Source organism: Enoplosus armatus, chromosome 13, assembly GCF_043641665.1.
Source record: "Enoplosus armatus isolate fEnoArm2 chromosome 13, fEnoArm2.hap1, whole genome shotgun sequence".
In the NCBI taxonomy this organism is placed as follows: domain Eukaryota; kingdom Metazoa; phylum Chordata; class Actinopteri; order Centrarchiformes; family Enoplosidae; genus Enoplosus; species Enoplosus armatus.
This window is the reverse complement of record NC_092192.1, coordinates 1,046,239-1,061,102: the sequence shown is the minus strand read 5'-3', so window position 1 is coordinate 1,061,102 and position 14,864 is coordinate 1,046,239. Positions and strand designations below refer to the sequence as shown.

Genomic DNA, 14,864 nt, shown 5'->3' with positions numbered 1-14,864 from the left:
GGTGCAGGTGGGTATCACCAGCAGAGAACGGAGAAACAAAAGAGAAGACAAATCGAAACCAGAGACGCTCAAACTAGGTATTACTGTTTCTTCACAATTGTAATTTCTGATGAAAAAAACGTAATTAACATTCAGTTCCTCAGCTTCCATTGATACAACAATTTGTATTCAGATACAACAAGGTTTTGCAGACAGGTGTAGAAATACTGCCTCATAAAATGAAAAAAAAACTGTGTATTCTACAATACAATACCATGGACAAGTATATCTAATAATATCTGGGAAAAGCAGAAAGTTTATGTTGTGTTTGGTTGTACAATCTGAACTAGAAAATGGTCTCTGATACCTAGATTATAACACATTACATGTGACAATAAGAGCGTTGTTTTGTTCTTTCAGGCTGATGGAAAACTACACCTACAACAGCTTCACACTCCAGCTGGAGGGGTTAAAAGTCTCAAAAGAGTCTGTTTACCCCGTCTTTCTCTTCTTCTTTTTCTCCTACCTGTTTATAATGGTTGTGAATGTGGGCATTGTTGTTCTGATTTTTATTGACAAAAACCTTCACCAGCCCATGTATCTCCTTTTCTGCAACCTGCCCTTTAACGACATCCTTGGAAACTCCATCATGGTGCCCCGTCTGCTTATAGACATGTTGCTGCCCCCCTCTGAGCGCCTCATCAGTTATTATGAGTGTGTGGTCCAAGCTTTCACCTCACACATGTTTGGTACCACCAGTATAACTGTGCTCATGATCATGGCCTTCGACAGATATGTGGCCATCTGCAATCCCCTGCGCTATGCTGCCATAATGACCAACAGGATGGTGATCAAGCTGACAGTTTCTGCCTGGGGAGTGGCCCTCGTTCTGGTTGGGATTCTGCTCGGTCTGACCGTCCGGCTGAACCGATGCAGGACTCTGATAGAAAGCCCTTACTGTGACAATGCTGGGCTGTTTAAGCTCTCCTGTGAGAGTGTGTTCATTAATAATGTGTATGGCCTCACGTTCACTGTGGTCCTGTTCACAGCTTCTATAGGCAGCACGGTTCTCACCTACACTAAGATTACAGTAGTCTGTCTGACCAGTAACAACAAGTCTCTGAACAGTAAAGCCTTGAAGACCTGCAGCACTCACCTGGTTGTGTATCTGATCATGGTGTTCAATGGAATTTCTAATATTGCTCTTCATCGTTTCCCTCAGTACTCAGACTACAGAAAACTCTGTAGCATTTTGTTTCATATCGTCCCCGGCAGCCTCAACCCCATTATTTATGGTGTTCAGTCAAAAGAAATAAAGAAGTTCTTGTCAAAGTTGTTTGAGCCCAAGAAGATTTTGCCATCATAATAAAGAGAATTTCCAAGGTTTATTAAATTCATCAACACAAAAAACGTAAAATGTGGACTAAGAGTACCCTACTCTATTCCATGATCTTGTGTTTGTCCCTTGAAGTACGAGTGTGGGCAACTCATTAGCATCACTCTACACTTACTAATAATGAGTCAATAAAGTCTAATATCAACACCAATGTTGCATTAGTACAATACTAAATTACAAAGCCAATCCTTTTCTATAATATTCATCACTACAAACAGATGTTCTTTTTGTTCTTCACCAACCCAAGCCTCCAATAATATATATTTTACAATATATGTAATATTTGATTTGTCTTTGACATATCAGACTGTACATACAGAATACGTGAGAAAATAGTTGCTGAATTGATCCAAAAGTCAATTGATGAGCTGCAGATTGTATCGTCAGTTTTCTCAACTCCGTAATCTTTCCTTTCCTTCCAAGTTTTTAGGACTACAGGCTTGTAACTTTTTTTATCAAATAACCAGATATTTTCTGATGCAGTTAAAAGGGAGTTTCATGCCTACCAGTGTTGTAGAAGTGCTCTAACTGTCATGTAATACTATCTATGAGAAAAATGTATGAAACGTTTACTTTCCAAGCCAGGGCGCCCGAGATAGCTCCTCCTGTCATGAGCTCTGTAAGATAAGATGGTGCCTGACCAGTAAGAGCTTTGTAGGTCAGGAGAAGGATTTTAAACTCTTTTCTGGATTTTACAGGGAGCCAGTGCAGAGAAGCTAATACAGGAGAAATATGATCTCTCTTCCTGGTTCCTGTCAGTACACGTGCTGCAGCATTCTGGATCAGCTGGAGAGTCTTCAGGGACTTATTGGGACAGCCTGATGATAAGGAATTGCAATAATCCAGCCGAGACGTAACAAATGCATGGACTCGTTTTCCTGCATCTGTTTGAGACAGAATCTTCTTCATTTTTCAATGTTACGGAGGTAAAAGAAGGCAGTCCTTGAAGTTTGTTTTACGTTAGAGTTAAAGGACATGTCCTGGTCAAAGATAACATGGAGATTGGTCACGGTGGCACTGGAGGCCAGGGCAATGCCATCTAGGGTAACTCTATCTTTAGATACTGTGTTTCAGAGGTGTTCAGGGCCAAGAATAATAACTTCAGTTTTGTCTGAGTTTAACATCAGATAATTGCAGCTCATCCAGGTCTTTATGTCCTCAAGGCATGCTTGAAGTTCAGCTAACTGATTGGTTTCATCTGGCTTGATTGATAGATATAATTGGCTATCATCCGCATAGCAATGAAAATTTATGCAGTGTTTCTAATAATACCGCCTAAAGGAAGTATATATAAGGTGAATAGTATTGGTCCGAGCACAGAACCTTGTGGAACTCCATGAAAAACTTTGGCGTGCATCGAGGATTCATCGTTAAAGGACTATGGAAGGAATATGTAATATATTTACAGTACTAAATCATACAATTACCCTGATATGTCATCAGATTAAGGAACCATGCTAAAGTGAAATGCAGACTTCTCCAACGACAGTGCTACAACCAATATGCTCTCCTTGTCGTTGTGTTATGGCCTGTGTGATCCCGTCTCCTGCCCATTCCCCTTTTCCCATTGGGCACCCGGGCTGCCAGGTAAGATACTGACAGGCATACACAGCGCGCTGCAGCTATGGAAGCAAGCAAACAGGCTGGATCAACAGAGATCATGTTAGATACTACCCAACCCGAAAAAGCCTCGGCATCCCTCTATAAAGCTCCATGACCAGAGACGCAGTAAAACGTGGGTAAATACTGGAGATGCATTTGAAAGATGGAGACAGCTTAGATTTCAAGGATTTCAAGACGGATGCAGAGTTGGCTAATTTTCTCCAGAACGGGTAAGCACTGAGCTTCAGCTAAGGTTAGCTAACCTTAACTAATTTATCAAGGCTACTAGTAGGAATGAGAATTTTAAGTAATTTCAACATTTGAGTACTGTGCAGCTGGGTTATCAAGGCAGCAAGTATTTGAGACACACAGCCGGTGAAGTGATCCCGACTAGTGCTGGCTAACACCGCCATGCTAACACATGCTAACGTCAACTGCTATCAGCCACACCAGAGGAGTGAGCGGGATTGCTAAGTAGATATTTTAGTGAAACGATGTACAATTTTCTGTGTACATAGGTTCCTTATGATATATTCGTTTTAGGTAAGCAGGTCCAAGCACCTCCACCCCTAGTAAGACAGTGGAAGAAGCATCACTCGATGGCACTGTCCAGTATTGGATGTCCATCAAGTGGAACCCTTTCAAACCAGCCAGTATGAATATCTTAATACGAATACAGAAGTATGTGTAGTGTAGGTTACACTTGAAATGACTAAATCTTGGCCCATGACTGCATTTTTCACAGATCAACAGCCGACCTTGAGTCTTTAAGCGTTCCGCGTTTAGCCCACCTGCATTTGAGGCCAGAACCCTGCTCACAGCCCTTGACTACAACTACCACAAGGACCGATGCCACACAGTTTGGTTATTTCAGGCCCTATTCACATGCTCATTGCGCAAAATAATTGATCTTATCTATGAAGTGGATGAAATCCTCATTAATGTTCTCAAGTCCTGACCCATGGAGTATTGGGGAGGGGTCAAATTTGCTGGACAGAGGGGGGTAGAGTAGCCAAAAACTGCACTCAAGTAAAAGCACTGTTACTTTGCAAAAACATTTATCTGATGTGGATGTAACTGGAATTCTTTCAACCACAGATGGCCTTCCTCAGGTAACGTAAATACACACCGCTTCACAGCGTTAGCTTGAATATTTACATTACAACGGAAAGAAGGAGTAGTAGTTTTGAAGCATGATATACTGTGTGTATATATTATTAAACGTGTTAGCATTAACACAACAGACACACTTACTGCTCTCTGACAGCTCAGTGTCAGCACGGTTCAAAGATGTAGCCTAGTGTCTAATACCCTATTGTATTACATTGCGCTGTCTAGTGTTGTTGTTTTAGTCATATACTCATCTACAGTGGTTAGTTAGAAATATTTCTCTAATCACTACTGTAACTTGTGTCTGTCAACCATTTCAAACAATGTTTCATCACTTGGTCTGATGTAATGATAACTGATTCCCCTGAAGATACAATCACGTCTATAAAATATGGCAGTAGAGGAGCTCTTCACTGGAGCTGGTGGATATCATCACAACCCTAACCCTAACCCTAAAACTACAGATACTTAAAGTGAGTATTACTGATCTACAAGAAACTTTCTTTTATCACAGTTTCCATAAAATGTTCTCAGAGTATCTGATCAAAGTCATAACATCTATAATAATGTTTGCCTCTTAAACCTTCATTGTTTTACTTGAATGATTTGTGGATGACACTTTTGTGGTCGTAGCTACTTTCACAGCAGGAGAAAAAGACCCCCCCGAAAAAAGGGATGGTGGTACAGATATGTAGAAATGTTGAAAAAGATTCTGGGGGAAAGCTGACAACTTAACTGTACTTATAAAATCACAATTTTCTCATGAATTGATCCCTGATGCATGGATTTCAGGCTGATGGAAAACTACACCTACAACAGCTTCACACTCCAGCTGGAGGGGCTGAATATCTCCCAGGACTCTGTCCACCCCGTCTTTCTCTTCTTCTTTTTCTCCTACCTCTTTATAATGGTTGTGAATGTGGGCATTGCTGTTCTGGTTTTCATGGACAACAACCTTCACCAGCCCATGTATCTCCTTTTCTGCAATCTGCCCTTTAACGACATCCTTGGAAACTCCATCATGGTGCCCCGTCTGCTTATAGACATGTTGCTGCCCCCCTCTGAGCGCCTCATCAGTTATTATGAGTGTGTGGTCCAAGCTTTCACCACACACATGTTCGGCACCACTTCCCACACTGTGCTCATGATCATGGCCTTCGACAGATATGTGGCCATCTGCAATCCCCTGCGCTATGCTGCCATAATGACCAACAGGATGGTGATCAAGCTGACAGTTTCTGCCTGGGGAGTGGCCTTCGTTCTGGTTGGGATTCTGCTCGGTCTGACCGTCCGGCTGAACCGATGCAGGACTTTGATCATGAATCCTTACTGTGACAATGCCTCCCTGTTTAAGCTCTCCTGCGAGAGTGTGTTCATTAATAATGTGTATGGCCTCACGTTCACTGTGGTCCTGTTCACAGCTTCTATAGGCAGCATGGTTCTCACCTACACTAAGATTACAGTAGTCTGTCTGACCAGTAACAACAAGTCTCTGAACAGTAAAGCCATGAAGACCTGCAGCACTCACCTGGTTGTGTATCTGATCATGGCGTTCAATGGGATGTCTGTCATTACTCTGCATCGTTTCCCTCAGTACTCAGACTACAGAAAACTCTGTACCATTTTGTTTCATATCATCCCCGGCAGCCTCAACCCCATTATTTATGGTGCTCAGTCAAAAGAGATAAAGAAGTTGTTGTCAAAGTTTTTTAAGTCCAAGAAGATTTTGCCATCATTAAAAAGTTAGTTTCCAAGGTTATTTTTGTAAAATTATCAATACAAGTAACATAAAATGTGGAAACCCAACCGGTCAAAGCAGATGACCCCCCACCTAGAGTCTGGTTCTGCTCGAGGTTTCTGCCTCTTAAAGGAAGTTCTTCCTGTCCTCTGTCTCCATAGTGCTTCTCATGGTGGGAACTGTTGGGTCTCTGTAATAACATTATAAAGAGTCGGTCTAGACCTGCTCTATTTTGTAAAGTGTCATGAGATGACTTTGTTGTGATTTGGCGCTGTATAAATAACATTGAATTGAATTATACCATGGTAATTACAGGTATAATAAGCTGGTAATATCTTGGTATTGACAATTAGAATATTGGTCATGTTTGGGTGTAATTTATATTTACACAGCTATATTGGGTAACAAAAGGCTAATCAGCTCATAAAAATCCTGTTATATCAGAGCAGTATTCTGTCAGTAATAATGGGAAACATCAGTGTATAATCACTGCTACTGAAATCTTGATGCAAATGAGGTCAATAAATGAGTAATATGCTAACAACAATGAAGAAATATTATTTTCATGTTATTATTACATGTTTTCACCAGTACAACTCTCTACATCAGGCCGGACAATTTAGGGAAATTAAAGAAAAGTTTAGACTTAGACTTTATTTATCCCACAGCGGGGAAATTTACAAGTCACAGCAGCAAAGACAGAAAGGTGCAGAAACACACAGCAGACAGCGCTGTGTCAATAAAAACCAGAAGTATTTAAAAAAAAACAATATACATATAATAAATACAGATATAAAAAATATGGGGAACAAAATAAATATATACACGGAAAATATAAAATATGTACAGATTTGCTTCTACAAATAGACTCTTCAGGGAACTATGGATGCAAGCTTAATTCAGAAATCCAGCATTTCATTTTGGGGGAAATCGACATCAAGTCATTATCCATATTGCCGTTACAAAGACATCACAGGCATCCCAGAGCTATTCAACACCGTCACCGTCATTAAGACATGACGAGAACGTCAAACCTGCTCTGGAAGATGTCAAATGGAAACATGTCTGAGACACGGACACACTGCATGTCCTCAGAGATGGACCGGTAACACAATCGCAACACGACACCGGAAAAAAAAAAGATTTTGGAAAAGCTCCACAGACCGGAGACGATGCTGCCACTCAGCGCCAACTTGAATGGGATGACTTCTAGAGGAAGAAGTGCACAGAAAGGAAATCTGTCATTGTGCAAAGTGATGACAAACCATATGTTGGCCAGATCCTGGTGATTCATGGAGATGAGATACAAATCAGTTGCATGATCCAGAAAGGTGAGAAGACTTCAGCTGTTCGACCAGAGAAACCCGACTGCATTTACCGTTCACAGCAGAAGAGGATTGGTGTCACATCTGAACCGGAGCTGCTCACTCAGTGAAGACGTTCCTGCCACCTCTGAGAGCAACTTATGAAACTGTTTTAAAATCAATTTAAATACATACATGAATTAAATTAAAGATTTGTTGGTGTTCAAGTCTGAAAAGAATTTGTTGTCACATTCAAAGCTGAATAAGAATACGAATAGATCAAGAGATAGACCTTTTTTGTTAAAGAGTGAAATCTTTGTTTTAACCAGAAACAGAAGTCTCTCTGAAATCTCACGAGAGGTGAGTTGTTGCAGGACGACGCCGGTGTTTCTGGTGAAACAGAGAGGATCTAACTCTTTAATAAAAAGGTCTCTCTCTTTAGGGATCCTTTCCATAATGCTGTCGGACAACAATCGGAGCCTGTCGGCGGCAAACACAAGCACTTTTCCTGGACATGCTTTTGACGGAGGGAAAGGATTATGTTGCAGCCCGTTCGTGGCTACCAGCTGAGGCAATCTACTGGACCAACTTCAAAACTATTGGGAACCATTACTCATTTAGACCCCAGGTTTAAAAACACAGGAATTTCCCTTTAAAGTCATATACTGGAGCTTGTTGACAGTTATGATAACTCTTACCATGATTTCATAATGTTGCATCACAAGTCATCTGAGTCAACAATGAATGAGTCCCCTGGGAATAAATCAGGGACTATATGAAACTGCAACCGAGGACGAAGTCTTTGCTGGATGTTAACTGAAAAACAACAACTAAAGAACGATGACCCAGAAGACTCAAAGCAGGTATGACTGAACAACAAATAGTCTTTCTCCAACAGTTTACAATGAAATGCTATAACGATTATATAGTTTTTGGTTATTTGTTAAGTCACTACTGTCATTGAGTATATCAGTCATCTCTGATCTTTGTTGCTGCAGGTTGATGGAAAACTACACCTACAACAGCTTCACACTCCAGCTGGAGGGGCTGAATATCTCCCAGGACTCTGTCCACCCCGTCTTTCTCTTCTTCTTTTTCTCCTACCTCTTTATAATGGTTGCAAATGTGGGCATTGCTGTTCTGGTTTTCATGGACAACAACCTTCACCAGCCCATGTATCTCCTTTTCTGCAACCTGCCCTTTAACGACATCCTTGGAAACTCCATCATGGTGCCCCGTCTGCTTATAGACATGTTGCTGCCCCCCTCTGAGCGCCTCATCAGTTATTATGAGTGTGTGGTCCAAGCTTTCACCTCACACATGTTCGGCACCACTTCCCACACTGCGCTCATGATCATGGCCTTCGACAGATATGTGGCCATCTGCAATCCCCTGCGCTATGCTGCCATAATGACCAACAGGATGGTGATCAAGCTGACAGTTTCTGCCTGGGGAGTGGCCTTCGTTCTGGTTGGGATTCTGCTCGGTCTGACCGTCCGGCTGAACCGATGCAGGACTCTGATCATGAATCCTTACTGTGACAATGCCTCCCTGTTTAAGCTCTCCTGTGAGAGTGTGTTCATTAATAATGTGTATGGCCTCACGTTCACTGTGGTCCTGTTCACAGCTTCTATAGGCAGCATGGTTCTCACCTACACTAAGATTACAGTAGTCTGTCTGACCAGTAACAACAAGTCTCTGAACAGTAAAGCCATGAAGACCTGCAGCACTCACCTGGTTGTGTATCTGATCATGATGTTGAGTGGGTTTATTGTCATCATCCTGCACCGCTTCCCTCAGTACTCAGACTACAGGAAACTCTCTGCCATTCTGTTTCATATCGTCCCCGGCAGCCTCAACCCCATTATTTATGGGGTGCAATCTGCAGAAATCTGCAAATCCTTATCAAAATTGTTCAGATCCAAACCAGTTGCGCCGTTATTCTGAGTTGAGAATTTTTAAAGTTGGTAAACCTGGAGACATTTGCAGAATGTGTTTTGTATTTCACATTATAATGTTCATTCATGCTGGATTGCTTTTGGTGAGATCTGTGACAACTGGATTGTTTTTGAATTTCTCTCCTGCTGCTGTCTTACATTTCCCAGAACACCCCCGTTTGTGTAACACAGCATGGATCCCTGGATGGAGACCACATTTGGTTCTCTGTGTCTCGCAAACTCATCAAGATATAAAACATTTTTTATTTATTAGGAAAGTTAACTGAAATCAAAGTTAAAAGTATAGTAATGTATTTCCGTCCACCATTGTCTACACCTGCTTGTCTTTTGCAGGTTCATGGGACAGGCAGGGTGCACACTGGACAAGTTGTCAATCATCGCTGACACATTCTGTTTTCCTGATTACTGGATGATTACTGGATTTGTGTGTATATACATATATATATATATATATATAGAGAGAGAGAGAGAGAGAGAAAGTGTATTTTCTGTAAAGAAAGGATCTTAATAAGGTTGGTGGAATAAGTTGCAGCCCTAATAATATTGAGATATGTGAATTAACTACACTTTTTGCGATGAACTAAATTACACATTTTATTGATAATACCAATAGATTTTGTTATCTTACTCCAGAGAGAAAAAAACAAGAAATGGTTGATGTGACACTAAAAGAGATTACTTGTTTATTTAGTTTACAACAACGTTTTGGCATTATCGCTATTATGTCATGATCATAAAATTAGGTTATTAACATTCAAAGAAAGTTTGTTTAACTTAAACCATTTCAATTTAATTCTTTTCCACCAAAAAGTACCAGGAACTATGGAACCAAAGGAACTAATCTCTGGAACCACAATCTGAACTAAAAGTCCCTGAAGAACCAGGACGATTAGGCAAGTTGAACCCCCCCCCCAGCCCTGCAAACTGTGAACAGGAACTTTTTAGCGCCCAGAACTTTTGTACAAGAACTACATTTTGTCAACCAGCTGAATAACAGCCATGTTTGTGGAATGATTTATTTCTGAATCCATTCTGATGTTCATACAAATTGCTTCGCTCTTGAAGATTTTATTATACACCAAACTTTCCAAAGTATTTTTGAAAAGCATGGACAGATAGAAAGAGGGCCATAATAAGAAAACAATCTCCACAGGTTTAACGACCTGCTGCTGAGCTCCTCGCTTTAGATATAATATCAATTACCTCACTCTCTGGAGCAAATATATGTATATATATATTTATTTATTTATTCATAAATGAATTGTAAAGACATGATTAGAGATGTCTTTTTCTTATTTAAGAGCTGGTTTCCATGTTTAAATGTTTGTGGCATATTTTGTCTTTGCAATTTATATTAAATGGTTAAATGTGTTTCTGTATCTTGTAGATTGACAAATCCAAGGTGGATCGTTTTAAATATATTTTAAATAAACTTTGGTCTGATTATTGGAGACCTTTGGGTCCATAAACCACATTATAGTCTAACTAGAGATTTATATTTTAGGAATGTTAACAAAAAGAAAACATTCATTAAATGTAGATGTTAGCATTTAGTATCTTCTGTGCTTACCATATTAATCATAGTAAGTTGAAAACCTGGAAAATGATCAGATTTGTCAGAGTAAATAAAGCCAGTACACAGAGAGTTGTTATCAATAAGGGTTATAGATGTACAGTATGTGGTCTATGTACTCCAACATCTAGATTATCAGATGTTAAAAACACGTGTTCATAACCCCATGAACGTTACATAATGTTTTCTTGATGATGATCGAGATGTTCCCAGAGGACATAATGCTGATAAAACAGACTTACATGTGAGAGGAGACCTGAAGAAGAAGACCTGCAGTCTGTTGTGGAAGACAAGAGGTTATTATTGTTGCTTTACTGACTCAGCATTCACCTGAAATGATTTCTTTGTGCGACTTTGTGCTCAGGCAATGTGTCTCTTCACTTAGAAATAAGATCAGATTGGATGCAATAGAATTATTATTAGAGTAAGCTAATTTATTCAAGATTTCATGTTTGCACGGCAACATCTACATAATGTTTGAAGGGTTCTCTTTTTGAGGGTTTCGCAGAAATTTAAATCACATGATGGGAAATCCTCTGAACCCGATAAAGAATTACCACAGTTGTTCTAAACCCTTGCAGATGCAAATGATTTACACATCTGGTGTTATAAGTGTAGTTTACTGGATTTGTCATAGATAGAAAATCCACCAGATACAATCACATGTAGAATACAGTTAGAAAAGATGTAGAAATAAAGATCATTTTAAGATCGTGGAGTGTTCAATCTGACGACTACATGTAGTCTCACAAATCTTCTCTGTATAAATGGACTGTGTATATCTGTCGATACTCAACAGATGTGCAGCTGCTGCTTACATATTGACGCTCCACGTTCACTGGTTTGTGTTGCACTGCTGCAGCTGGAGCAGGTGGATGTTAGTGCTTCTCATGGTGGGACCTGCTGGTCTCTGTAATAACATTATGAAGAGTCGCTCTGGACCTGCTCTGTTTGTAAAGTGTCATGAGGTGACTTTTGTTGTGATTTGGCGCCATTTAAATAAAACTGAATTGAACTGAATTGAATTAGTGCAGCTAAATGTAAAGCAACGATAGAAGAGTCAGATTTCTGTAACTGTACAGAGCTAAAGTGCTGTGCTGTGTACCTTTGAGTACACTTGAGTACTACTACTCGTCTTTTTCTTCAGTTGTAGAATTTAAAGTTCCAGCTTCGTTGTCATTCATGTTTCCCTTCCTCTCTCTCTGCTCACTGTAGCTCAGATGGAAAACTATACGTACAACAGTCTCACTCTTCAGCTGGAGGGGTTAAGCATCACCAGGACTAACAAGTACCCGGCCTTCTTCTTCCTGCTCTCGGCCTACGTGTTCATCTTAATTGCCAACGTGGGCATCGTGGTGTTGATATGGACGGAGAGAAGCCTTCACCAGCCCATGTATCTCCTCTTCTGTAACCTGTCGATAAATGATGTCATGGGAAACTCTCTCCTGGTTCCACGGGTGCTCACGGACATCCACGTGCCCCCCTCTGAGCGCCTCATTCATTTCTATGAGTGTGTGATGCAGGCCTTTACTGCACACATGTTCGGCACCAACGCACACACTGTGCTCATGATCATGGCCTTCGACAGATACGTGGCCATCTGCAATCCCCTGCACTATTCAACCATAATGACCAACAGGATGGTGATCAAGCTGACAGTTTCTGCCTGGGGAGTGGCCTTCGTTCTGGTTGGGATTCTGCTCGGTCTGACCGTCCGGCTGAACCGATGCAGGACCCTGATCATGAACCCTTACTGTGACAATGCCTCCCTGTTTAAGCTCTCCTGTGAGAGTGTGTCCATCAATAACATCTACGGCCTCGCGTTCACCGTGGTCCTGCTCTCGTCCTCTATCGGCAGTATAGTCCTCACCTACTCTAAAATCACAGTGGCCTGTCTGACCAGTAAGAGCAAGTCTTTAAACAGTAAAGCCTTGAAGACCTGCAGCACTCACCTGTGCCTGTATCTGATCATGCTGGTCAGTGGGTTGATCCTCATCACCCTCCATCGCTTCCCTCAGTACGCAGAGTACAGGAAGATTTCTGCCATTCTCTTTAATGTTATTCCCGGCAGCCTCAACCCCGTTATCTACGGGCTGCAGTCGCAAGAAATACACAAGTGTTTGTCGAATATGTTTCATCTTAGAAAAGTTAAGCCCACATTTTAAATAAATCAGGGTTTTGTCTTTTGTCGTTTTGTCTTTTTTCGGGTTTTAATTCCCTCATCTCACTGGAAAATACTCAAATAAATCAGGGTTTTGTCTTTATTTTCTTCTGACTACAGTGCATGAGTGGAACCAGGACCATAACTTCAACTGCTGTGGTAGCATTGCTGTGCGTATTTAAAACCAGTAATATTCTGACAAAGTGGCATCTTCCCTCTGATGTATAAAAGAAATGAATAATTAATCATTTGGAAAGATTAATAGCTTTTTGATTGTCGCGCGCCCCGTGTTGCTTCCCATTTTTGCGTTTTTGATATGTATGCCAAGTAGGATGTGTGGTCCCCTGTATGAGGTCCAGCTGCTGAGGTGCTGCCCATCCTGCTTCCCACTTCCTGCCCGGTGAGCTGAAGGTCCTGCATGGAGCAGCACCCAGTCCAGCTTTCCAATCTGGGGATGCAATACAGGGGACACCTGAGAAATACTTGGCCGGGTTGGCAGTCTGGGCGGCCGTGATCTCAGGTCTCTGTTAAGTACCTGGAATCAAGTATTACTCAAATGTTTTGTACTGTACTTGTAACTGAGAGGCTGTGAAATACAAAAACACACCTGATCTAACAGAGCAAACTCCTGTACTGTCATGCACAGGACAAAAAACTTTTTGTTAATGTAACATCCTCATGATCCACTGAAGGGTTTGATTCCAAACTGCCATAAATTCAATGTAAAAAGTCTCATCATGAGGTGAATAAAGAATGTTCTTAAGCTGTCGTAGTTTGGATGAAAATCTGTTGCAGACTTCACTAAAAAGCTGTGGGCAGTTTGATTCGATATGTCATAGTCTGGGCATCTTTGAGGTAGGGGGGGGCAGAGGTGAACATAAACCTTATTAAGTCAGTAGACACATGCAAGGATGAGTCCTTCAAGGCCCCTTTGGTGCAAATACCAGCCAAGAAGAACAACCAGCAAACTGCACTAGAAGAGAGGCCATCATCAGTAGCAGCTGAGGTGCAGATGCTGCTGCGGTGTCAAAGCAGGGTGACCCCCCCCCCCCCACCAACCATACACCATACCACACACGAGGGCCTGGGGACAGAGGCTGCCGTTTGCTGTACAGATTGTAAAGCCCCGTGAGTGAAATAAAACCGACTTGACCCGACTCGAGTGGAGTGATGCTACACGAGCAGATCACATTGAGCAGATGGCGTGAGGGTGAATCCAGCCGCCTGACCTTTTCTGGATGAAGCGTGATATTCTCATCAGTGATTATACACTATATTGCCAAAAGTATTGGCTCACCTGCCTTGACTCGCATATGAACTTAAGTGACATCCCATTCTTAATCCATAGGGTTTAATATGACGTCGGTCCACCCTTTGCAGCTATAACAGCTTCAACTCTTCTGGGAAGGCTTTCCACAAGGTTTAGGAGTGTGTTTATGGGAATTTTTGACCATTCTTCCAGAAGCCCATTTGTGAGTTCACACACTGATGTTGGACGAGAAGGCCTGGCTCTCAGTCTCCGCTCTAATTCATCCCAAAGGTGTTCTATCGGGTTGAGGTCAGGACTCTGTGCAGGCCAGTCAAGTTCATCCTCACCAAACTCTCTCGTCCATGTCTTTATGGACCTTGCTTTGTGCACTGGTGCAGTCATGTTGGAACAGGAAGGGGCCGTCCCCAAACTGTTCCCACAAAGTTGGGAGCATGGAATTGTCCAAAATCTCTTGGTATGCTGAAGCATTCAGAGTTCCTTTCACTGGAACTAAGGGGCCAAGCCCAGCTCCTGAAAAACAACCCCGCACCATAATCCCCCCTCCACCAAACTTTACACTTGGCACAATGCAGTCAGACAAGTACCGTTCTCCTGGCAACCGCCAAACCCAGACTCGTCCATCAGATCGCCAGATTCGTCACTCCAGAGAACGCGTCTCCACTGCTCTAGAGTCCAGTGGCGACGTGCTTTACACCACTGCATCCGACGCTTTGCATCGCACTTGGTGATGTACGGCTTGGATGCAGCTGCTCGGCCATGGAAACCCATTCCAT

At 41.8% G+C, this 14,864-nt stretch overlaps 4 protein-coding genes across 4 annotated transcripts; all 4 read left to right on the top strand.

The window, feature by feature from the left end:
• Nucleotides 1-400: 400 nt before the first annotated feature.
• LOC139294963 (olfactory receptor 8G17-like) lies at nucleotides 401-1,345 on the top strand. The gene has a single exon (XM_070916989.1). The coding sequence runs from the start codon at nucleotides 404-406 to the stop codon at nucleotides 1,343-1,345; it is 942 nt and encodes a 313-aa protein (XP_070773090.1). The 5' UTR covers nucleotides 401-403.
• Nucleotides 1,346-4,880: 3,535 nt separating this feature from the next.
• LOC139294930 (olfactory receptor 8G17-like) lies at nucleotides 4,881-5,834 on the top strand. The gene has a single exon (XM_070916933.1). The coding sequence runs from the start codon at nucleotides 4,884-4,886 to the stop codon at nucleotides 5,832-5,834; it is 951 nt and encodes a 316-aa protein (XP_070773034.1). The 5' UTR covers nucleotides 4,881-4,883.
• Nucleotides 5,835-8,128: 2,294 nt separating this feature from the next.
• On the top strand, nucleotides 8,129-9,076 carry LOC139294968 (olfactory receptor 8G17-like). Its single transcript, XM_070916995.1, has one exon. It carries the CDS (start codon nucleotides 8,132-8,134, stop codon nucleotides 9,074-9,076), a length of 945 nt encoding a protein of 314 aa, XP_070773096.1. The 5' UTR covers nucleotides 8,129-8,131.
• A 2,804-nt stretch (nucleotides 9,077-11,880) lies between these two features.
• LOC139294947 (olfactory receptor 52K1-like) lies at nucleotides 11,881-12,825 on the top strand. Its single transcript, XM_070916954.1, has one exon. It carries the CDS (start codon nucleotides 11,881-11,883, stop codon nucleotides 12,823-12,825), a length of 945 nt encoding a protein of 314 aa, XP_070773055.1.
• The last annotated feature ends 2,039 nt before the right edge of the window (nucleotides 12,826-14,864 follow it).

What these genes read in the sequence shown, in the direction of transcription:
- LOC139294963 (XM_070916989.1), top strand. Translation starts at nt 404, where the DNA reads ATGGAAAACTACACCTACAACAGCTTCACACTCCAGCTGGAGGGGTTA.
- LOC139294930 (XM_070916933.1), top strand. Translation starts at nt 4,884, where the DNA reads ATGGAAAACTACACCTACAACAGCTTCACACTCCAGCTGGAGGGGCTG.
- LOC139294968 (XM_070916995.1), top strand. Translation starts at nt 8,132, where the DNA reads ATGGAAAACTACACCTACAACAGCTTCACACTCCAGCTGGAGGGGCTG.
- LOC139294947 (XM_070916954.1), top strand. Translation starts at nt 11,881, where the DNA reads ATGGAAAACTATACGTACAACAGTCTCACTCTTCAGCTGGAGGGGTTA.